Below are 25,230 nucleotides of genomic sequence, written 5' to 3' on the forward strand. Positions count from 1 at the left end.
AGACTTTTCTATTTATTGTAGAGGTTTTCAGAGAATGATTTTGTACTTCACCACTTCTTCCCCATTTCCAAAATCAAACACAGGCAAAGGCTTCCAACGCTCACTTACTATCTATACATTATCTGCAGAATTACAGAGATTAATCATTTTACATGAAAAAATACAGTATTAAAAATCTTACATCCAAGGACAAAACATAGCAACAAAAGGCAGCCCAAAAAATTAACATCCAGTCTGTCACCATTAAGATGAAACTCCTTCAGGGTGAGTTTTCAATGACAATAATGAAATTGATGTTTATTTTTTGTTTTTCTGGTTTTTTTTATTTTACCCCCCATAAAGGAGACATGCATTAAAAACAGTAATGTCTAAAACAACATTATTTAACACTTAACCATGCACCTGAAGATTTGGCTCTGAGCATCTTCTAAAGCCAGCAGTGAGAGGAACCCAGTTTCACTGAGGCACCAGTCATGGAGTTTCTGAAAGAGTCCTCCGAGCTGAGATCCGCAGACACTTGGGGCAGCCTCCAGACTTGAAGCATGCTTTGTGAAAGCATGTTTTGCACTCTGTTTATACACACAGAGTAGCATTTAGAGGGGAAAAAAATAGAATTAAAAAAATTAATCAACAGCTGTGTTCTTTGAATCATGTTCTATCATGTACATATCAGCACAAAAGTAAACAGAAGCAGTGCAAGGTTGGGACAACCACCACCACTGTAATAATTTACACTGAATGCTGGCAGGATCTGACAAAACAGCTCTCTCATGCCTAGACCCAAAAAATAGGCTCCCTCTGCAAGCATAATCATAGTCAGGCAAGTGCCTGGTTTTGCTCTCTGAATCCACTGATACGAAACAGCTGCCACAGGCTGGTTTTTGAGGATGCAGGCTGCCCATGGCTTCCGAGTGCACATGCAGGTTTTCAAATATGCATGCTTTCAGTGAAGCTAGTTCTCAATGCTTCAAGTAAGTCTAAATGGTTTTATACACCAAAATTCCCCCAAGGAAGAAAGAAAAGCATTCAGTCTGGAACATACCTGGGCACCTTTTACATTTGGCAGTCTGATATGGAAAGAGCAGGTCTGCGCTCTGACAGAATTCACAGATAAACCCCTTCGCTTGACAGAGCTACAAAACAGCAAAAGGATTCAATTTAAATATAAGTAAAAAATTATTTGGGAATGGCAGCAGGGATATTTCCTTACAGTAGCAGCTGCAAAGACATTAAAAGCCCTGTTTTTTCCTTACCTCACAGCCATCTACATGAGAGGTGGAGCTCTTCAGAATATCTTTAAGAAGGGGCAGTAACTGCCCTCGTTTGATTTTCACCAGATCATCCAGTGAGAAGAGATGCAGCTCCTCTGTCAGATGGCTGGGAACCTGTTCAAATTCTTTCAGTACACTGCAAAGAGAAATAAAACCCAAATAAAGTTACAAAAAGTTGTTTTTCAAGTGTCCTTCCAGAACAAGCATCTTTCACTTCTCTAGTCACATGGGGATTATACAAGGCAAGTTCCTGCTATCTACCTCCCCTCCCAGTTTGAAATCACTAATAAAAACTGAAAGGTTTGAGATTCAGAATAAACCATCTGCTTTAAACATGCATTCCTCAGCTTTGGAGTTGCCATACACAGTTATCCCAGCAATCCTTAAATAATGTGTAAAGGGCTCTCTCCTGCCTCAGGAACAGTAGGCAAAATCTCAAACAGTATCTAATAAAATAAGCCAGGTTTATTTATTTGCTTTGCAAAGAGGACTTTGAGGGGTTTTATCCGGCAGACACTAGGTCACTACTGGGTGGCACTATGCTTGTGCTGATAAGGTGAACACTGAAAATAGAGCTATTGGTCTTTATCACTACTGCTTACTACTACTTTCTTTTTAATATTTTTATAAAATAAACTGAATTCAGCATTATGACAGATTTCTGGAAGAAATCTTTAAATGCTCAAGGAACACACTTGTTAATTTAAAAAAGCCAACATATTTTTAAAGACAGATATTCTCAGAGAGTTAAGTATCTTTGACATTTTAAGGAGCAAGAACCTAGGAAAAACAGAACAGGAAAAAATACACACCTAACTAAAATGACTCAACATTTAAAACCAAACTATATCACAACAAACAGCTACCACATAAAACTTGTACTTCACTCAACATCTGCAGTGCAATAGAAGGCAGTTTTTTTATTAGAGTTCCCTAATGATCATATCAACTTATTTAAAACTGCACCCAAATGTCTCTAGAGAAGAAGGCTCTATAAGCACATAATATACATTTTATTAAGCTATTTTTCATGTATAATCACAGTCCATACCTTTCAGCAAACCTGCAGGTTTTCAAAAGCTTTTTTAAATGAAAGAGCTGTTCTTGCGCCTCCTAAAAGATGGAGGAGATAAACAAAGCCATTTTTAAATCAAAAGCTTTTATATATTCCTAAGTTTATAAGTTCCTAAGTTTTATTCCTTAGGAATATATAAAAGCAATTTTAAATCAAAATTGCTTTTATATATTCCTAAGTGAGGAACACCACTTTTGAGTCTGCAACCCTTGCAAGTACGCCAAACCACACCTAAAAAAAAGGGACTTTACACCTAGCATAGTATTAAACAAATGGATTTTCTAATGCACAAAAGCCAAAGGCAAGCAAAGGTTATTTTTATTCCCTGACAAGCAAGTCCAAAAATGGCTGCAGGTCTTGATGCATGCTAGACCCACACCTGTGTAAGAACAGGTAAGCCAGGTAAACTCCTCAGCCAAGACATGCCTACTTGCAGTCTTCAGCAGAACACTCTTCCTGAAGCTGTAGGAGGTACAGCTCTTACATAAGCAAAGGATGTTTCCCCGAATGGCCCACAAAATTAAGGAGTCGTTCCAAAATTACAGAACTTTTCAACAGCCAAAAGCCAGAAAGATGTAAATATTTACTGCTGAAGACCAACTCCCTTATATTCACTAAAACTGGAAACCACTAAGGAAACACCTCCCAAAGAAAACAGGGCTAAGGAGACCTCTGGCATAGGTTGGAAACACCTCTCTTTGCTCCCTTCACCTGAAGGAAAAGAAGGCAATTCCCAGAAGTGGTGATGGGATAAGTCAGAAAAAAACAACCCTTCTCCTTACTACATGCACACGGAGGACAACCTGCCCTAAGGATTTCTTCCTGAAAGTCTGAGACACAGAAATTCCTAATAAAAAAATCCACACTTACCCGGACCCTGTCCATTTCTTTACTTTTCGTGTAGAGGGTTTTGTTAATAGACGACACATTGAAAATAGGTTGCTGCCATATGCTGTCCAGTAGGTGTTTGGAGAAGTTGCAGACATAGTATTTTTTGAAATCCCACTTGGAAAGTATTCGTGCAGGAATAGAAGACTGGGCGTAGCTGTGGCAGCAGTCACAGAAGTACTTCCCCAGGTAGTCACAATAGCGGAGTCTCCTGATATATTCTGCAGGCAGACAGCAATAAAATTCTGAGGATTTTAAAAACTTATGGGACATAACTCTTGTCTGTATGCCTAGTCTGTCTAAATAACTCAGATCTAGTGGAATGCAGAGAAAGGGATTTTTTGTTTGTTTTATTCTTTTCAGTAGAGGGTTTTATTATTGTCGGCGAACACATGTACAAGGCTTGTACTTGGCATTAGAACAGAAAGTTTTCCTCATTTCCATATTTGTTCAACTGATTATAATTATCAACATAACATCTTAGAAAAACCCTGTTGCTTTAACCACAAAATAAACACTATGTAAAATACACAACAAAAATACTTCCACCAATTTTGGAGTCATGTTGGTACAATACTTTTTCACATCAAGAGACTTGTGGGGTTTTTCCCAGCTATTACAGCATCTCCTATTTGCTCAACTTAATATGCCATCATAGATTGTTGATACTTAATGCTGCTCTTGTGAGCTGACCCAGAGCAAGACTTAAAAGCCACTTCAAAGATTTCTTAGGTAAAGTCTGTTTGTCGGCTCTGTAAATCATTGTGCTTTCAAGCAGTTCTCACAAAGAATCAGGAATTAAACAAAAAAAACAAGAAAAGTTTTGTCATCAAGATCTAAAGAAACAAAAACTTTTTAAAAGACACTCCGAAAGAACAAAACCACAGATTCCATAAGCTTGCCTACAGCCCCCAGAAAGAGACTTTTGGCAATGTCTAAATTGGCACAGAGAAAGAATTATTAAAAAAAAAACAACTGGACTATGCAAAACCAGCACTTTCCAGCCAGGAAGCTTGACTTTTTCTTTGTATAGTGTCTTTTTTTTTTTTCTGTTTTATGACTGTTATGAATTTTTGTGGTTTATGAGAAGGACATCTATCAAGTATTGTATTCTGTATTGTATGAAAAATTCCAGACACCGGAAAGATCCCACTGTCTGTTTTACTACTGCAGGCACATCCAACAATGAGACTTTCCTTCTAGCTCAGATAATTTAAAAATTGTGGTACATCTGTGTTGGTGAGGATTATAGTACTGATTACAGTACTGATTGCAGTACAAGGACTGCACTTATCAGGGGTTTCTTGCAGTTTTGGTAATACTTACTGCTTTCTATTGGGGTTCCACAGCCAACACATGTAAAGTTTTGAGCAGCCACCACTGCATCTCTCCTGTATACAGAGGCAAATAGTTAGACTATTCAGCACCCAAAAGACAGTTTTAATTAACATTCTTCCAAAGTGCAAAAGAGCTAACACTGGCACCAGGGAGAACCTCCACCTCAGGAGCTGACTCCTACCCTTCACATGGAGACACTCCATAACACTTGTTGAAAGAAGTAAATTATTTTCCATTTATTAATGTGGCATCAGTATCATAGGGTTTGGAGAGGGGAAATCCACATTTGCAACTGAAAAAGCAACTGTACCTGCAGCAACACAGGGAACAGCCAGTTTGCTTACTGTCTGCACTTCACAGCATTGATGCAGGGTGAGACAGCCATCTCCTTATACATGACCTGCTGCCTTCCCCACACTTTCTGAAAACCAGCTATCCATAAAATACTAGCAGGACAGCAGGGAACGGCAAGAATATTCTCCAGGTAGTGTCACAAAATGAAATTTTCAGGAGCTAAGTACACTGCCACTGTAACACCAAAGAGTGCGTGCATTATCACATGGAAAACTGTACATGCTGTGTTAATCAGGATGTGCCAAGAGAGGGAAAAAGGCCATCTGTTTTCCAGTGAGGCTGGTGACAGACACTGCAGAAGGCTGTGCCGTGCACCAGCTCTAGAGCTGTTCACAGATCATCTGCACAAGCACTAGGTCTGTTAATCACCCAAGCTCCTTCCATCAGCTTTCCCCGTGCTATACTAAATGACAATGCCCAGATTCCTCAAAACTTACTTGACTGAAGGATGAATATTAAATATAATCTGTGATCTTGGTGGGGACCAGCCAGAAGATCCTCTCAACTTGGATATGATCTTTATTTCTTCAGCCAGATTCAAACTGGACTCAAGTTCTCTTGGAATCTCTTCTTTCAGCACAGACTATCGGGAAAGACAAGCTCATGAAGACAACCAGCCCATCAACTGGACATATGTTAAATGCTATAGGAGATGTTTATCTCCCATTATACTCCAGTATTTTAAAGTTCAGTTTTCATCTGCATGTAGTCCCACCTAAAACTCCCTCACATCAGTCCCAGAAGAAAGCACATCCTGATTGTTCACAACTACATGTTTTAAGTGTGCTGAATTTTGCTGGAGAGAGAAGACATTTTCTAAAAATTTAGATAAAATGAACTAATAAACTGTAAGCACTCATGTGTATTTGTTTTCTTTTTTTTTTTAACGTAGCTTCCTCCTTTTCCTAGCAGCAAAGCAGCTGCAGTGAGACCATGATTATTTGGGGAACTGAATAAAGAGCTCGTTGTTTTCAGATCAGACTCACTCTCTGCTTAGATGAGCTCAGGCAACCAGACAGCTGAACTGCAGAGTCTGTCTGCAACCAGTATTTTCTGAAAGCTCTGCACAACTCCTGGGCTGTTGCTTCAGCGGAATTGCAGCCTGGTTCAAAAGATGAACTGAAAGGTAAGGAATACTGTCAGTGAAAAATAGCAGCATGTCATCAGCATCTCCACTGCCTTTTCTGTGCCTGGGAAAAGTTTTCTCCCATTCCTTCATTCCTATCCTGTTTCTTTGATACACCCAGGCCCTCGAAGAGCTACAGACACCACCCTCCAGCAAGACTAGGGGACCAGAGAAACACTGCTAAGCCAAGCTCCAGAGACATTTGCTGTCAAGCAGCATTCCTTCCTCTTCCTTGAGAGGGCCCAATTTACCCCTCCCACAACTTTCCCTGCCCCAGCCTGAAGAACCACCAGAAAGCTGTTCCAGCAGAAAAGGCAGAGCCATAGGGCTATTGTAGTAAAGACACACACCTGTTATCAGGGGCAACAGACAGATTTTCAAGGTCTTCAAGTTCTGCAGTAAAGGAGAAAATTTTATCAAACTATTTAAGAAACAAAGTGTCTCTTACTCAGCACTATTTTAAAAATACTTTCTGTGTTACCACAGTGTAATTTTCAAATAGATTCATCTTTCCAACACCCTTCCTGGATGTGGGAAATAACCTCAGCCCTGGCTGCAAAACAGGCATATGAGAGTCTTATCTCCTCTGCATATCTCTGACATGATGAAGAATATTCCCTAATACCCTTGCATCCTATCATCACCATCAGCCAGCCTTCAGGAGCTGAAATGGTAAGGAAAGAAATACCTGCTAATCAAGGTCCAGACAGAAGTCATTCAATAGCACAGAGCCAAGAGAGACCACATTAGTTTTTTTGGACACTAACAGACGTTTGGAGACACCAGTCACAAACACACCAGTTAATGCTATAAACATGTTAGTAACAGGTGAGATTAATGCAACTAAACGACACCACTTCATTTTGTCTACATAGACGCAATATGCTTATGCCAACAAGGTGTTCACATTGGTAGTGTTGGTTTTGACCATGCTTATCGCTCTCAAGACAAATGTTTCCCCATTTATACATCTCAAAGTAACTCTTGCTGCTAGGAATGCAGTTCTTTTGGGAGCTTGTTCTTCATTTGTAGATCAGGGAAAGATGACAGGAAAAAATAAGTCTCTAAGACCAAAGAGAACAATAAAAATCCATTTGTTATCAGGAAAAGATAAAACAAAGGTTAAAAGTTGCACAGGCCACTTTTCAGGGTTTCTATTTCTGTATGTGTAAAAATCAGAAGCAAACCGAATGAAACTCTGGATGTCCTAAAGAGAAGCAAAGCCCATGTAAGAGAACAGAGATACTGTGCTCTAGTCCTGAAGCAGAGGGAAAGGCTGCCTACAACTGGGTAAATCTGTTTCATTAGGAAATTATCATGTCCTAAATTCTCTCAAACAGTGCTGCTACAGCTGACTGAGGTTGTGCCAGTTTCACACTTTCTTCATGCATGTTCCTTTGGTTTAATCCTTAGACATAATTTTAGTCCCTCTCTGGGATTTGCATGGCAAGATTTTGGTAGCAGGAGGGGCTATGGCAGTGGCTTCTGTGAGAAGCTGCCAGAAGCTTCTCCCAAATCTGAGAGCCAATGCCAGACAGCTCCAAAATGGACACACCACGGGCCAAGGCTGAGCCCATAGCCATGGTGGTAGTGCCTGTGGGATAACAGAGTCAAAATGGGAGGGGAAAAAACCCTGCACAGTTGCAGCTGGAGAGAAGTGTGAGAATATGTGTGAGGAACAGCCTTGCAGACACCAAGGTCAGTGGAGAAGGAGAGGCAGGAGGTGCTCCAGGAGCCAGAGCTCTGGAGCTCCAGGGATTCCCCTGCAGCTCCTCATGCAGACCATGGTGAGGAGGCTGTGCCCCTGCAGCCCATGGGAATTAATGGGGGAGCAGAGATCCCCCTGCAGCCTGTGGGAGAGCCCAGGCTGGGGCTAGAAGATGCTGAAGGAGGCTGTGACCTAGAGGAAAGAAGCCCATGCTGCAGCAGGCTCCTGACAGAATGTGTGGGAAGCCCTAAGAGGTAGAGAAATCAGAAGTGAAGTTGAGCTCAGGAAGAAGGGAGAAGTGGGGGAAGGTGCTTTAAAACTTGATTTAATTTCTCATTACCCTACTCTGATTTGATTGGCAATAAATTAATTTCCCCAAACTGACTGTTTTGTCTGTGACAGTTTTTGGTGAGTGATGTCTCCCTGTCCTTATCCAACCCAAAAGCCTTTTGTTCTGATTACTCTCCCTTTCCAATGGAGAAAGGAAGTGACAGAGTGGTTTGGTGATCACTTGGTGTCCAGCCAGAGTCAGCTCACCACGCTCTCAAACCAGGAAAGATATTCTTCCCTAGAAATGAAATCCTGCAGCAGTCTGATATTTCTGCATGTGTTCTAATAAGGACCTACACATACATAATTGTTTCCATTTTCTCATGTTATTTCTCCTACAATAACATCTACTAAATAGAGAGAATTCCCAAACAATGGAATAGATTCAACTGAACAATATATCTGTTTCTGCAGTTATAATTTTAAAGTCTTACCAATAATTACATATTCATCCTCTGAGTCACTGTGGCAATGAAATCTGGTAACCTCATGTGATGGTAGATGCACTGGGGAGCTGAGAGGCAGCAAAGCACAGCCTGCCCAAGACAAGGATAAGATCAGTTAAACTTTTCCAGCATTTATAAGTAGCTGCAATTATGTTTACATTTTTCATCACTTGCCAAAACTTTAGCACACAGACTGCATTTATAGAGCAATTTTATTTGTTTTCATACATACACAGAGCAGGCCAGTTCTTGGGAGTCTGTCATACAGTACGTCCCTCAGCTTCTCAGCCAGAATCTTGTCGAGATAAACCCAAACCTTTTATATTGCCAGTGGTCTCTCCCCTTTTCATAGGGAGAGAGACCAATATAGGTCTGTCCCCTTTTCTTGTCCAAGAACACCATTCATTTTTCCACAGAATTTATGTCATTTAGACTTACGACATTTAGACTTTATGTCACTTTAGACTCATGATTCATCACTAAGATCTGTACTACTCAAGAGACTAAAATCTACTTAAAAATGCATGTGCTGACTCAAGCACAATAATGCCAGGAGTATTTATTATCTTGCCTTAAACTATATGTGAATGAACACTCTGGGGAGTCTCACTCAAACCAATTGCACATTGGTTGCATTCCTCATCTGCCTACTGCAGAAGCAAACACAGAAGGAAAGACACAAATTACAAATACTACCAAAAAAAAATTTAAGTAGAGAGAAAAACAGCCAGCTACAGGCATGCTCTGTGGAGTCATGCTTGGCTTGTGGCATTTAACCCTACATTTTAATGTAAAAAATGATTATAATTAATAAAACATAGGTGTGAACCACCTATGTGGTGGCAAAAAAGTATGCGACCCACAGGAAAACACTTGAGGCATAATGATCCTCAATGGACCCAGCTCTACAGAGACTCAAAGAAGGTAACAGAGGATTTGGTTCCAAGCAATACCTCAATTTGTTTAGTATTTTCTTGCACAGCAACAAACAGCAAAGGCTTTCAAACAAGGCTACATTCTAAATTAAGTAACTTGCCTTCATAACCACTGTCTGAAGAGGTAACAGAAGAATCAGACTTCTTCACTCCAGGGTAAGAAGATAACTCTGAGTCAGTGTGATAGCTGCCATCTGATCCACTTGTTTCCTCCACACCCCAGGACTCTTCTTGTTGTTGGCTGAGGATATTACATTTCATTTTTTCTAGTGATGCTATAATCATGTCTGCGACAAAGAAGTGTGCGTTCTCCTGGACACGAGATTGGAACACTCATTAGTACACAGCACAGCTGATATTTAGTTAAGATGAAGTGAAATGTATCATTTTCCTCTCATACTTTTTCAACTCTATAAATAAAAATGTAAACCTGTCTGACCTTTTATTTAAACTCAAAAACACCACCCCAAGGGCAATTCAAGAATATGCAAAAGGCAACTGCCTAGATAATTGTCTCGCCCTTGATTATAACATCCAATCTAGTTTATCTTAGCCATGTATTAGATAAAAATGAACTTGATTACATGACTAACTGGTGTATATGTATGCATTTCAGAGATGTAGTCTTCTAGTTACACTGCATTATTTAGTATGCAAGTGTGCATCCAAGTAACCTATTTAACATTATTTAATTTCAAGTCAATGTGTATAAGCAGTTTTGCACACATGCTAGCTGGACAGGGCCAGAAGTGGCAAGTTTTGAATGGAGTGTAGATCTTTGGGTGGTGGAAAGTACAGGAGCTAGTAAAATGTTTTCATGTGTTAGGAGTTAGGGCAGTGAGGTGGGGAATATGCAGCGAGATAGCTTACATGGCCAACTCAACCCCACGTAGAAAGTCTGCGATAAGAGTGAGTGAGAACCTGGCTCCCCTGGGCTTCCCACTGCCTTAAATAAAAGCCAGCTGTTCCAAAACTTCACTGTAACATTTCCAAATCAGACAACACTTCCTTGTGATGTGTCTTGCCATCTTGCCTGCCCTGGTCACCCATTCTCCAGGAAAAGGGACACTGAGACAGACACACACACCTGGGGCCCTTTCCTAAATAACTGCTGTATCCCTTGCTTTCTGAGGTGTAACAGAGCATCCCACCAGCCCCACCTGAGCTACTGCTGATGGCCTGGGCACAAGTCCCACATCAGTCTCAGCTCAAAAGTGGCTACATCATGGAGAGATAGTTGTACTCAGGGTGGTAACCCAGAGACACCCAGAATACTCTCAAACTTATGTTTGCCATGTGCAAACATAAACTTACATCTAAAAAGCTATGGCAGTACCCAAGGCTAGAGACTCTTGAGTGCAGGATAATTAAACCTTTAAAAAAGTGGCTTATGCTCAGAATTGTACCACTTGACATCAGTATTCAAGATATCCCCTCAACTTGTATAGGAACCATGAAGAAAGAATCGGTGTTTAGGAATAACTAAATCTTAAGGAGCACAACAGACAGCACAGCTTTCTTACCGCTCACAGACAAATACATGTAGACAAGATTAATCTCAGCATGAGAGTGCACCCAAGTCCCTGTGGGTGTTTGGAGAGACTTATCTTTTTCCTACCACTAATTAATATGACTTGCTTGGTGCACAGTTTCCCCAGAGACAACTTTCAGTGAACTTCAGGAGCCCAGGAGTTTGCTATCCTTCCATTAGTAAAGAAATAATTTAAAAGTCTTTTTCCTTTTGGGAGTTATCTCCTACTTTGAAGATAGAAGAAGTCTCAAGTTAGTGGCAGAACACAGCCTATCAGCAGGCCCTGCTGATAAAAGCAATTATGAGTGTATCTGAGAGAGCTGCATTGCAAAAACATGAAACAGAACACACAGACTCCTGTACTCAGCATGACTATCAGCTTTCAGCTCTGCCTACTGATAGCTCCCTCACCCTGCAAAGCAGACCCAACTCAGCTGTGACACATCATCTCTCATCTCTTCTCATTTCTGTCCTCTCCCACTAACATCAGTGGAAAGTCCCTTTAAGATAATCTGACCCATTTCCTTCCGGGCTCACAACCACAACTGCAGGACCTACTGACACCACATGTACCTTAACTTTCAGTCCTAAAGTTGAAAGAGATTATTTCACAAGCTAAAAGTTTAGTGGGTTTTTGTTTGGTTGGATTTTTTTGTTCTTTGGGTTTATTTTAAAGGCAGCCTTGCTCATAATGGACTGAGCTCTTGCTATCTTTTAATTTGTAATCACATCAGCCCCCAATCTCTGCACAGTAGTAGTAGCTGATAAGATCTTTATTCACTCAACACTCAGATTGTGGTTTCTAATCCAGATACCAGCTCACTGGTCTCTGGGTGTCTGAAAACAAATTACTTTTGTTTTAGGTCCCACAATAAAGATGGAGCAACATTGTCTCCTTTCTGAAACACCTTTCATAAAAAGCAACACAAAAAGCTAGTTCAAGTTCACTGAGTTTTGGTGTGTGATTCATTGAGTGGGTTTTGTTGTTTGAAATGCACCTTATGGATGTTGAGAGCTTCAAACCGAAGGCAGAACTTGCTCCTCTGGTAAAACCAGCGTTGTGCACAAAGATGTTGATTACCTCTGGAGCCCAGGACATGGGACCACATGCACACAGTCCAGCAAAAAAATCCCCTTTTCTAGGCACATTTTTAAAGCTCTTTTATGTTAAATCCTACTCATTACAATCCATTAACCCCTCTTTTTCCACTGCTGGAAAAGATTAACATTTAGCACACAGAGTTATGTGTGACAGCTTTAGCTCTATTTACAGGCTTGAGTGGACTGCCTATCTGGCAACACACCTAGGACTGTTTGAGGCCCTTGTGAGAAACTGCTTGAATTGCTGCAGCTTTTAGAGTTATTGTGCTTGGTAATCGTACTGTAATTCTTTCACAACAAATCTCACATGCTTATCATCAGCACACACAAAAAAACCCCATCCTCTCCCCATCTTTTGATAGTAAAAGCATGAGGTAAATCTCATACATATGCATGCATGCAGCTGCAACAACTTCTATGTAACATATTCTAATATAACATTAAAGTAACTAATGTTAAAGTTTGCTTTCAAGGAATGTGTGGGGAAATGATGGAATGAAAAGCAGAAGCATACATTGTTCTTGTATATATTTCCATTATTTAAAAATAATTAAAATATTTAATTAATGGGTCAAGAGTAGAAGACAAATTATGAAATAGGCATTTTATGTCTGTAGATTCACCCATAGAGGGCAAGAAGAGGGAAAATAGAGTATTTGTAAAGATTAGTACATCTATCAGGAAGTTCTTTTATTGAGAAACACCTCTCGTCATTTGGTTTTGCCACAATAAAAGGTAAAAACCATGATGATGATAGTGTTTGGTGTCCTCACCTTTTCCACATCCTCTGGAAGCATGCAGACATCCTGCAGTGAACGATTCAAGGGTAGAGCACTTATATTCAAAGGAGAAGTAGAACCTGAGGGTATAACAAGAACTTTTATTAGTTACTTCTTTCTCTGCTGCTCCCACGACGCATGCTGGGACTTCCAGAAAGCAAAGCAAGGGTTTTTCCCCAAAACTGAACACCATTGGGGCTGGAGGCTGTGGTAGAAGCTAAGGAGGAGAAAAATGTGAGAAACATGCTGGCATTTGACCTATTCTGGCAACCTGAAGCATGAACATCAACTATGAGAGACACACAGTTTAAATGCTGCGCTGTGACAGCAGCACTGCACTCCCACACCAGTTCTCTCCAAGCCACAGCCTGAGCTGATGGGGACAACCACAAACAGAACCTGAGGCTGGATTTGCAGCGATGCTCTGGAGTTGGTGACACAGCCAGCTAACACTGCACTCTGCTCCTTCACAGTTGCTGGAAGAAACACAAACCCCACTGCTGTCTGGGCATGCAGAGAGATGCACCAGCCTTAAAAGATTCCCCATATCAGTGCTGGCATTGTGTTTGGAAACATTAAGTTTGGAAAACATTTTGCCATTATGTTTCCATACCCCGAGGCAATTTCCCTCCTGCTTCCAAATGCAACCCATACTGAATGGTACTACGTCCAACTGTGGCATTAGCCACAATATTCCTTCCTTCCCAGAATTGCAGTTTTTTTCTCCTGGTAGTCTCTGATGAGTATGTGAAATAAATTTTATCTCTTTTTCCCCAATAAGAACTTTTCACTGTACAGCAGAGCACACGTCAGGTTCTTACTGGGGCTTACTACCCCTTCTTGGACCTTGAACTCACAGTTTCTGTTTCACCTTCACGATGTTCACAGGATAAAACAGACCATATGTGGTGGAAAAGGGCCATCACACAGACACCATTTAAAGCCTTTGCAAATAGCACAGCTTAATGAATGGCTTTTTATTTTTTAAAAAACACCCTTCCTAAATTGGTTTAAAAGTCACAGGCTAGAGCTCCCACAAAATATGATCATAATTTATGTAAAACTTTTCTCCAACTGAGGGACACTGACTCTCAGGCCTAGTTTGGATTATTTATGTTCCTGTACTTAGAGAAACCATGTTACGCTGCCCTGAGCATTGATGACATCAGGTTGTAAAGTCAACACTGTGCTCGAGCAGAGCGACACAGATGGAGAGTTTTTTGCACAGAATTATTAATACCTCCATTGTGGATACCATGAAGGAAAAACAGAAAGGCTGACAATGTGACTTTTCAAAACACATTTAACGGCCTAATTAAGTTATTTTCATACCTACCTGATGATTCATCTTACTAAGTAAGCTCTATAGCTTGATAATAGATTACATTCTCACCAGATAATTTGTTAGGATAACAAAGATTACTCTCTAAAAATAATAAGCAGAAATAAAGAAATGGGAAAATTATTCCTTTCTCTTTAAAACATAAGATCCAATTCATCTTAAATATAATTTTGAAATCTTATGGGAGCTCTGTCCTTTGCTTACTTCTTGCATCCCACTTGCATCTTTAAGTAAAGAGAACAAAAAAAGCACAGGGAAGGAGCCCAGCACATCAAGCAATGGGATGCAACTCTGGGTCTGATGCAGAAAAGTTATCTGGTTGCCCTTCTGCTCCTGAGCACTGTTGCCTGGGGCTGGGGAAAGAGCCCTAAGAGCCACAGAAGGAAGTGACTTTGATGTACATAGAGGTTAAAAGCAAGAACAAGCTTGTCAACTCAGTGACACACCAGCCACAATAAAGCCCCCAGAAAACACTAAACTCAGTCACAAACTCTTCACTAACAGTGACAGAGCTTTTTCAAAAGGTTGAATAAGGGCCATTCTCTGGTAGCCTCAAACATACAAACACAGACTAGTAGGAATTTCAGGGGAACAGCAGAAAAACCCACCAAAAATTATATTCCACTGAAAAAGAAACCTTTCTAATTTAAGTGATATTACATAGTTTTCTTGTATCTTGTGAATCCCTCAGCAATTCTCCTGTGAGAAACCATCATCTCTAAGACAGCAAGTCAGGAAATCCTATTGTGTAATTCCTGTACTCAAATTAGGCATTATATTTCTTCTTTTTCATTTTGCTATTCACTTTTCACATCCTCATAGTAATGGACAGTGCAGGAGAGAATGAGACCTCATTACCCAAGCTACCCAGTAGTGAGTTAAAAGCAACAAAGAATGAAGAAATGCAGAAGTTTTCACTTTGCCCAGAAAAGGTCCAAGTCTAAGGCAGACAGAACATACCACATCACGAAGTGTCTATCAGGATCCTGCCTCCTATGAGGAGTATCTTTTAGTAAAATCAAGGATGCTCTTCAGTCACCTGGCTGCCACATTCCTTGCTCCCTTTGTTTTGGAGAGCCAGCAGCACTACTACCCCAACAGAAGCTTGTGACACATCCGACTCGTGCCAGAAGGTCGAGTCACGCACGATGTATTTGTTCTCCTACACGTGCCTCACAGTCCCCACTGACCCCGAGAGCCTGGGCTGTGCTTTCTAGAGCCAGCTCCCCAAACACGTGTGACTGGCCTCAGCCAGCCCCAACCGCTGGGTGCGGTTTCCTTCTCCCTGCTGGGCACTTCTCAAAGGCACGGAGCCAGTGCAACACCCAGCAGAAGGAAACAGCCATAATCGTCACATACTAACTGATGACAACAGCCTGTCCCAGATGACAGAGGGGTTACTAAGAGCACACAGTCCTGCAATAGCATGTGCCTGTTTGAGACCTTGCTGCCAACTTAGACCTTGGAGGAGTTCTGGGTGAATAGCTAGAAAGGATCAGAAACTGGAAGTGGAGGTCAGTGGAGTGTCACTGTTAGGACTACTACTGACCAAAGGGAGAAGAAAAAACCCAAATCGAAACAAACCAACAAACCTAGACATTGTATTATTCTTTTATAATACAAAGGCAGGATGAACACTCCCTGCTCTTTGCCTTTATTCCAGTAGAAAAATCAGGCTTCAGCTGCAATATTTTTCTGAAGCTCATAATCTATCATCATGAAATCATAGAGGGGTTTGGATTGGAATGGAAGTTGAATATCCCCTTGTTCCAAACCCCTTGCCATAGGCAGGGACACCTTCCACTACACCAGGTTGCTCAAAGATCACTCACTAGACCAGGTTGGCCCGGACTCCATCCAACCTGGCCTTGAACACTTAAAGGCATGGGATATCCACAACTTCTCTGAGCAACCTGTGCCAGTGCCTCAGCACCCTCATAGTAAAACATTTCTTCCTAATATCTGGTCACTCTTCCTATGTTTTTGTAAGACCCCCCCTTCTAAGTACTGGAGGGCTGCTACAAGGTCTCCCTGGAGCCTTCTCCAAGCTGAACAACCCAAGCTCTGTCTTCATAGGAGAGGTGCTCCATCCATCTCAACATCTTTGTGGCCCTAAGTTAAGTCCTTAGATGCCACTAACATCCTTTACAAACAAACTGCAAATGCTTCATCTCACTGTACCAAAGGCTGCTCCTGTCAATATTAGGTGTTAAACAGGAGGGGACTGTTCCGCTGCCTCAGCTAAAGGGCAGGGACCCCAGCCTTCAGCCCAGGAAGGCTGGCCCACTTCATGGAGGCACACACAGCCCCAAGGCCAGGCCAGCTGCTCCCCCAGCCATCTCAGGGACACGTGCTGAACTTTCCCACTGAACAGCTCCTCACCCACAGGCCTACACTGCCCAGAACCCCCTGACACTTGAGGGAAAGAAGGCACCCAGCTCAAAGGGCACTCTCTGCTAGCAGCCCTCAGCCAGTCCTCTTCACAGACAACACACGGGATTATCCATATGGCTGGAATCTGGTGAAAGGTATAAAGAACTCATTTTACATCAGATGGGGGTTTGTGTCTCCAGAACCTCAGGGGCACTTGCAAAGGAAACAGGAAAAACAGTCCCGCTCCAGAACAAGCCAATTTAGTCGTAAGAAATTGGACGATAATGCCCTGCCTCCAAAACCCCAGAATCCAAGGACGTCCTCTCCTCCAGCCGCTGCCAAACACAACACAATCCCACACACACCAATGAATCACTACCCAACGCCCAGATCCATGCTATCTGCTGTTGGGAAAAGGGTAACAGTGAAGACAAGATAAAGCTGGTAGAAAGCTCATCCAATGGATGTTCTGCATTTCTCACAGCTCAGCAACTTCTACATTTTATCTACAGTTGTATATTACTAAAGCATTTCTGCATCCTGAGAGATGCCTACGGCAAAAGCGTGAGCATCTCCCATTTTACCAACCACCCCTCAGGGTTCTCCTTGGTTTTTAAGCTCTTTCTCTCCTCTCTCCTACTTTGAATGACAGCATCTGTCTTATTTGCAATCCCCATAAATAATACTTGCTTCAATTACAGCTCTTTCCAGAGATCTTACAACAAAAATGCAGCTGCAAAGTTACCTGTTGGATTGACTGGCTCTGACTGGGAAAGGCCACTGGGAGAATCGCTGTCCCGGTTGCCAAGAGGCGCAGGCTCCACGGCATGAGGGTATTTCACTAGATCTGCTTTACCAACAGTTAAATCTGAAAGCAACCTTGTGAAAGCCAAGTCTCTTTCAGGGGAGGCACAAGATTCTTTTCCAGAATGCACAACAGCGGATGTGACGGTGCCTCCTGTTAACGTCACCTGGGTAAAACAGTCACGCTTCAGAGGGGACACGCTTGAAAGAGTGAAACCATTCAAGGAGGAAGCAGCAGGATCTCCATCAGTATAATGGGGACAAGGGAAAGTATCCAGCGAAGAAGGTTTGGGGGAATCACAGTCTGAGTTGTTCCAACATGCCCGGGGCCTGGTAAACCGAATGTCTGTTTGTGTACTGGCAGCGCTGTGATGTGCAGAATCACTGTCGCTGTCATCATGGCTGTCCCCGGTGCTGCTTTCTTCCCACTGCTCCACATCACTGTCCGGATGCCTCAGCTACCTGCATTGTGCTCTGCTCCAACACCAAAGAGGGCTTCAAACCAGATGCATTTAAAACAGACATCAGAATGTCTTTGATAGCTTCAGCACTGCCTGGGTACGATCCAAAACTTCCAGCATGTCCAATCACTGCTGGTCTTGAAGATTCATCTGCTCAGAAATTAGAATAAAACAAGGGGTTAGGTAGGAAACAATACTAAGAAAAGATTAATATACAACATGAATAAAATGCATAGTATTTTTTACAAAGGTGAGAAGACAGGACAGCTGAATTCACTCACCACTTGCTGCTGCCTCTTCCTGCAAAAAACCTCTTGCTTTCTGCACTCAGGAAGCAATTCTGTCATTGATAAAGGCTAAGTAATAAATCAACAGTAAAGTATTCTGCTGCTATCCAAACACAATTAGCTAAGACTTTAATGGTGACTGATTGTCACTGTGCTCAAAAACATCACTGTTCTACAAAACAGGAAAACAAAACTATTACTGGTACAGGTACTGATCCTATTGCCAATAGAAGGGAAGATTACATTATAGTAAGTCACATGGAAGATCAACAGAGCAGAAAGAGTAACAAAAAATACACTCAGTAATACAAGGTCAACCTGCTTGTGTGTTTCAGTTCAGTCAGACTGGAAATGGCTAAAGTAAACTTCAGTCCCATTATTCATGGGGTGGCAACACTTGGCCAAAACCATAACAAACTTAGCCCTGTCACACCAAGATCATTAGAATGCCTCTGAAAGAATGAAAAGCACTGCCAAGATTCTATGTAATCTACTGCAAAACTTAGTTTGAAAGAAAATGGAAAAACTGCTTTTAGTGGCAGATATAGCAACATTAGCAGGACACAGAAGCATGCACCACAACCAGTAGCTTTTGAAGAATAAACTGAAGTTCTATACCTTGAACAAAACAAACAAAAAACCCAAAAACAAACAAACAAAAAAGCCTCAGAAGAACTGCCATAATCCAAGTAATTGACAGATTAGACACAAAGTCTATGTTCAAGAAGAAACCATTGACTACATCAACACAATGAAGTTAATAACTATCTCCTTTGGAGAAGGTAAGTCAGCTGTAAAATTCTAAGAATAGATACAATCAAGAAGAATCACTTCCAGGACAAAGAACTCCTAGTTAGGACCACGAGGATTGTTAAACACTGCTGGTAAAAAAGCAGGAACTCTTGCAGACTCCAGACTTTGCCCAGAGGTTGCTCTCCTTGGACATATCTCATTGGAAAACAGTAAACTTCTCCCTAAGTCTCTCACCTGGAAGCCTGCATGCACGCGAACAACATGATAAGAAAGTTTACTAATGAAGGGATCAAATTCTAAACAAAAAAACCTATGTATTCTGGAGCAGCAAGTCCATAAAAAGATGAGTGCTCATCAAGAAAAAGCTGAAAAAAACCGAGAACATCATATATAACTGAAACTGCAAGAGCTGCTAGCAAAACTAACCTAGTAAAGACAGATCAAAATCAGCCAGAGTATGTCAGTAATAGGGATCAGTCACCTGTCACTTACCAGGACAAAGCTCTTGCAGAAATAGAACAAAACTGCACATTTTACTGGCTGCACTTGCAAACAAACATCTTGCCAATGTAGCCAGCCATGGCAATATAAGGACAGGAATGGGAAAATTAAAACTAGCTGACTTTCAAACAAATACATTTCAAACTTTTCAGGGAAAGAAAGACACTCTGGTAACTACTGACATTTCAATTAGGAATACCTAAATTTGGGCTGCAAACATCATCTTCTCTGTGTAAAACATGTAGTGTTATAATCAAAAAATCATAAAATTTTATGGGCTGAAAGGGGCCTGAAAGATCATCTAGTTCCAACCCCCTGCTGTAGGTGGGGACACCTCCCAGTAGACCAGATTGCTCAGAGTCCCATCCAACTTCGCCTTGAGCACTTAAAGGGAGGGGGCATCCACAGCTTTTCTGGGCAACCTGATCCACCCTCACACACAAATGCCAGCATTAACTAAAACAGCCAAACTACCATTAAAAGGCAAAAACCACCCATACTTGCAAATTGTATAATGTATTTTGATGTTGTACCACCCTCAAAGCCAACAAGCAAGGAACCCTCTTCAAACAAACTAGACTTGTGTAGCACACACAAACAGCAATGGCTTTTGCTAGCACTACAAGCACCAGCAAAACTCCTGAGGGAGGCAATTTGGGACAAACTGGCATTACCTGAGAGAACAGAGATTTGAGGTGTCGGAGCCAGGCAGCTAATCCTCACAGAGGGATTTGAAGAACACGCTGAGTCGGTGAACGCCACCTTTAGGCTTTCGTGGTTTAACTATAACGAGAACAGAGAGGCAGACAATTTGGTTATAAGATAACAGCACTCTGCTAATGATACCCTCAGTCTCACAGCCATCCCAGCAGGAAGAACACTGTTCTGAAGCCTGCTGACAGTCACCTAACTACTGCCTACATTTCTGGCTGCCTGGAAATCTCCCCAGAAGCATGCACTGTCTGGAGAGCACTCACATCTCAGGTCTGCATCTCTCATTTCACTCCAGAAGGCAGGTGACCAAAAGAAACTCTCCACAGCAGGAGGATTAAGCATGTGCATAAGGCACAAATGAGACAAAATGCTGAATAGGATGCCTGTGTATCTACCAAAACAACAGCAGTGGAGTGGAAAAGAATTCAAGGACCACCAATCTGTATCTGGAAGTACTGGCCTTTTTAGATGTATACAAATTATAAGCTAAATCTATGAGGATCCAACTCCACAAATATCTGACCCATATGCTGCTTTATCTCCCAGCTCTAACAACTGGGAGCAAGTGTGGTCATGTCACCTAAATTGATAGAACACAGTACATGTGGTTTGTGTCAGTAACATGACTGACTCAGCATAATGCAAGAGGTGACACAGATAGATAGTACTCGACCTGGCATAGGAGCCTGCCAGTATAAGCTGACCAAAATTTTGAATGCATTTGAACTGCCTGAGCAGGTTTATACCAGACCAGCACTTCACTTTTTGTAGTCAGGATGCTTCCAATTCAGTATTTCTACCCTCAAAGATGGATTTACAATACTGTCAAAACACTGTAAACTGAACCAGGGAAACAATTTAGTGCAGATACTCAGGGGCTAATTTCAACAGGAGACTCTAATACACTCAGGACAGCAAAGCAACAGGTATCCTCCCTAAGCTCATAAATTCCTTGCGAGGACCTAAAATTTGTCCCCCACCTCCCTGCTACCTGAAGTATGTGATGGACCTGCAGAGCACATCACAGAAACCAGGGAAATGAAAGGGATGCCCTGCTCCGACGACATGCACATCGTTGAAAGGCACTTAACCAAGGTGTTGTGCCTTCCCCACAGATCAGTGAGAATGTCTGCACACTGAAGCACGACCAGGACTCCTCTCACCCTCCCCTGAGCTCTGTGATCCCATAAAAAGAGAAGGGAGTTAAAGGTGCACTGTCCTCGGCCACCCCGGGCTGTTGACCTCTACACTTCCTACGTGGAACAGTGAGGTGACTCAGAGTACAGCTCTTGTCCAGATACCCCTGAGACTCACGGAAAGCAGAAGAAATTAAAACCCACAGAGAATTTCCCTTTTAACTGAAGAATAATATTTCAAACCAAAAATAGTATGTTTAATTTAAAATATTTAGCGTTTGATTATGCCAGTACTTAGAAAAATACTCTTTTCAGTATCTGCTAGTGTTTTCTATTCCCCCCCTCGTATTTCTTTAGAGAAACTGGCATGTAGGCAGGCTTTCACACATAAATATCATATGGTCAAAATTGTTTTCAATACAATTAACAAACTCTCAGCAATTAACAGATTCTACCCCTTAGGATGCAAGCATCAAAACTGCCCAGCAAGATAAATACAACTACTTCATCAGTAAGCATAGCTGTTAAGGGTGCTGAGTTTCAAGACTTTTATCTTTGTTTTTAAACAATGCTCCCATCTCTCAGCTCTTATCAGAACGGTGTGAGAATTCAGGTACAATTTCCATTTACTCTCCAGATGCTACGATTTCAACTAAATCACAGGGGAAAAAAAAAGCCACATAACTGTCCCCTCCAATAACCGCAAATAAAAAAAAAAGGCGATAAAAGAGCAGTGATAAGGAAATACAACAACAACAGAAGCACATGGAAAGCACAACACACTGCCATAACAAGAAAAAAAAAAACCAAGACAATTTGACGTCTTCCTACTATAAAAGAAGTCTGCCCTTTCCTTCCTCACCTCAATATTGGGACTGTGTTTCCCAAGTTAACTCTACCAGCATTTAAAAATAACTTACGACGTCCACGGAAACTAAAAGCTGGTTTTTGAACCAAAACCCTCGAGGTAAGAGCACACTGAGCCACCATTCGGAGGTCTCCCTTGTCTCACCTTCTCAGAGCAGGGGTGTTTGAAGACTTCAGTTCTGCTGAAGCTGGCGAGCGCTACTGCATGGAGAGACATGATGGGAAAGCTTTCATTTTTCGGTGTTGTTAAGTACCTGGAAGCAATAGACAGAAAATTACAGTCACCACTACGTTATTCGTGCTTCTCCATCTGTTTTGCAGACTCTACAGTTAATATTCTGAACTATTTTCCGTCCCGACTTGGCACGCTTAGAGAAGCTCACCGAAAATCAGAGCTCAGCAACAATGGAAATGTGCTTTAAAAAAATGCCTAACTCAGGGACGGGGGATCGTTTGTTTGCCTGTTTGCTTTTTAAGCAACACAACAGAAACGTCTTCCACATGCATAAGAGGAAGACTACTGATAGGTGGTCCTTCACAGTTTGCTGTAAAAGGAGGAAGAGAGGGAGCGGAGTGGGCAGCAGCCAGCTCCGTGCAGAGGAGTTCCCCCCACGCCGGGCGCCGGGCAGGGGCGATGGCAAACGCCAGCGATGCCCCCGGCACGCCGCGCAGTCACGGCTCTGCTGCTATCACGGCTCGGCAAGCGCTGAACGCGGAGGGAGACCCCAGCACCTCCCGCCACCCCAGCGGGCACCCACCGCTCTCCCCCCGCCCGGCCGCGCTCCCCGCTCCCACCTGCGGCCGCAGCTCCAGCGCCTCCTGCCCGCCCGGCCGCCGCCGCCACGCCGACGATGCTGAGGCCTCCTCCCGCCCGCTCCACGTCCCGCCCTCTCCCTCTCTGCCGGCCCGCCTACCCTCCCTCCCGAGGCGGGGCCCAAACCGAACGACGCCGAGTAAATCTAAACGGCAAAAAAGCGGCTGCTGAGGAGTAGCGCCGGGGCTTTGGGCTTGTCTGGGTTGGAGAAAATGAGGCTGAGGGCCGGCGACCTCGTTGCTCGTTACACCTTCTTGAGGAGAGGGAGGGGTTGAGCTCTCCTCGTCAGCGACAGGACGCGTGGGAATGGTTCAAAGCTGCTCCTTAAGTTTACATTGGACAGTGGGGATTGTTTCTTTGCCGAGAGGAACAGCGTTCCTGGAGGTGGTCAATGCCCCAAGGCTGTCCGTGTTTGAGAAGCATTTGGACAACGACCTTATCAATATGCTTTGGCTTGGTCAGCACTCAATTACTCAGGAAGTTGGACTAGGTGATCACCGTAGGTGCCTTCCGAATGGAAGAGTATCCGACGACCAAACAAACCCAAGAGGAGTCAACTGGGCATGAATGGAGGGTGTTCTCTCGGTGGGTGTGAGCTGGGGTGGAGTACAGTGAAGCTTCCAGGCAACATATGGAGACACAACTCAAGAATCAGCTGTATCCGAGGACTTGCTAACTGGCTGATTAGAAGTGCCAGGTGCATTCTCACTGAGCTTTTGGAAAAGAATTGAGCCATCTGCCAGGCTGATCTACGAGTCAGCTGCCCTAGCAGGCTCAAAATTAGCAGGCTGTAGTTCCTAGTAGCCAGTCTGAGCTAAAAATAGAGTGAAGGAATGCTGAGCTGTATTTGTGAAGCTAAAAAATTGCTGATTGTTCATAAAAAGCAACAAATATGTGCAGGAACTTGGGAAATCGCAAATCATGAGGAAGTGGGAAGGAGATAGAGTCCAGATGGTACCATGCAGAAATAAGTAGAAGCAGTAAATAAAATGCAAAACAGAGCTGCAGCTGAAAATGTGGCTTTCAGATGTTCTGGAGTAATTGTCTCCTTTTTAAACACAACTGATGACTTAGCCAGTAAATAGGACAGTGGTAATGGGCTGTGGAAACTTAGGAGGAGCTGCTGGCCACGCTGCATAGTTGCCTGAATTTAGTCTGTTTGGGACTCTATGTAACCCCGATCTCATCGAAGATGTCCCTGCTTATCCCAGGGGGGTTTGATTAGATGTCCTTTAAATGTCCCTTCTAACACAAGCTAATCTATGATTCTATGTTATCCCATGGTGTGAGTTTCAAAGTCCCAGATACAGAATGGTAATTTCACATTATTATTTGTAAAAATAAATTCTACTTTTGAGACGTATTAATGTCAGGAAGAGCAAGTAGTAAAATGGAAGGTTATAGATTTATTTGTAGTTTTTACTAAAGCCTGGCAAAAGATGTGCTAGGGAATTTGTGTTTTCTTCCCATAATGTTTACAGGAAAATAATTATGCAGATGGAAAAGAATAAATATGTCTGAAAGCAACACAACACCAAAAAAATTGTGGTAGCATTTTAATGTCCATTTAGTGCTTTTTTCCCTCTCCTTGCTGCACTCCTTTTACATGTGTGTGTGTGTGTGTATTGCCAGGAACCCTTGTATTGTATCAGACCCCTTGCTCAGATATGATTAAAAGCACTTTTTGTAGATGTCTCCAACAGAAATATTAGAAAACTGGACAAATCCAAAATCACAAGGAAAAAGGGGAAGAAAATGTCAGACTGTTTTTAAAGTTGATTGGGTGGAAACTCAACAAAGCTAGGGTGCACCAAACTGGCAATAAAAGTATCACCCACAGTGGCTTAGGAGGAGGCAAACCCAATTTATTTTCTCTGGTGTATATGCCAAAACAAAAAGCATCAGCAAAAATGTGTCCCAAACCTTACAGCAGAATGTAAAAACCCAGTGGCTGGGAGCAGAGACAGCAGATTAAAAGTCCATCAATGGGCTTCTGTAGAGGAACCTTCCTACTTTCCATACCTTGAGCATGGAAGTACATGTCCTGCAAACTTCAGGGTATAGACCACTGAGATCTTTGAAGTACAAAAGGATACTGGGCAGAAATAAAGCAGATTTACTGGGTGTCTCTAATATAGTTTGTTTATTTTATGCTAAAGGCATTGTTCCTGACAGGGACCCAGGAGAGTCCTGACTCTGTAATGTTCGCATCAAACTGCCTGAAAGTAATCAGGAAGACGAGGATTTTTAATCATACCTAAAATAGCTCAAAGTTGGCAATTGTTTGGAAGACTTC

At 42.3% G+C, this 25,230-nt stretch overlaps 1 protein-coding gene across 1 annotated transcript; it reads right to left on the bottom strand.

Annotated features, from left to right (window-relative positions):
• On the bottom strand, positions 1 to 22,971 carry RUBCNL (rubicon like autophagy enhancer). The gene is given in 17 exon segments (XM_030947334.1): positions 1 to 569; positions 1,043 to 1,133; positions 1,254 to 1,407; positions 2,323 to 2,384; positions 3,217 to 3,455; positions 4,561 to 4,625; positions 5,364 to 5,509; positions 5,913 to 6,045; positions 6,403 to 6,445; positions 8,525 to 8,626; positions 9,573 to 9,783; positions 12,877 to 12,962; positions 17,343 to 17,853; positions 17,855 to 18,012; positions 20,078 to 20,186; positions 22,266 to 22,374; positions 22,916 to 22,971. Coding segments are annotated over 16 exon segments (2,280 nt in total). The 5' UTR covers positions 22,338 to 22,374; positions 22,916 to 22,971; the 3' UTR covers positions 1 to 471.
• Positions 22,972 to 25,230: the final 2,259 nt, after the last annotated feature.

Source organism: Camarhynchus parvulus, chromosome 1 (genome assembly GCF_901933205.1).
Source record: "Camarhynchus parvulus chromosome 1, STF_HiC, whole genome shotgun sequence".
In the NCBI taxonomy this organism is placed as follows: Eukaryota; Metazoa; Chordata; class Aves; order Passeriformes; family Thraupidae; genus Camarhynchus; species Camarhynchus parvulus.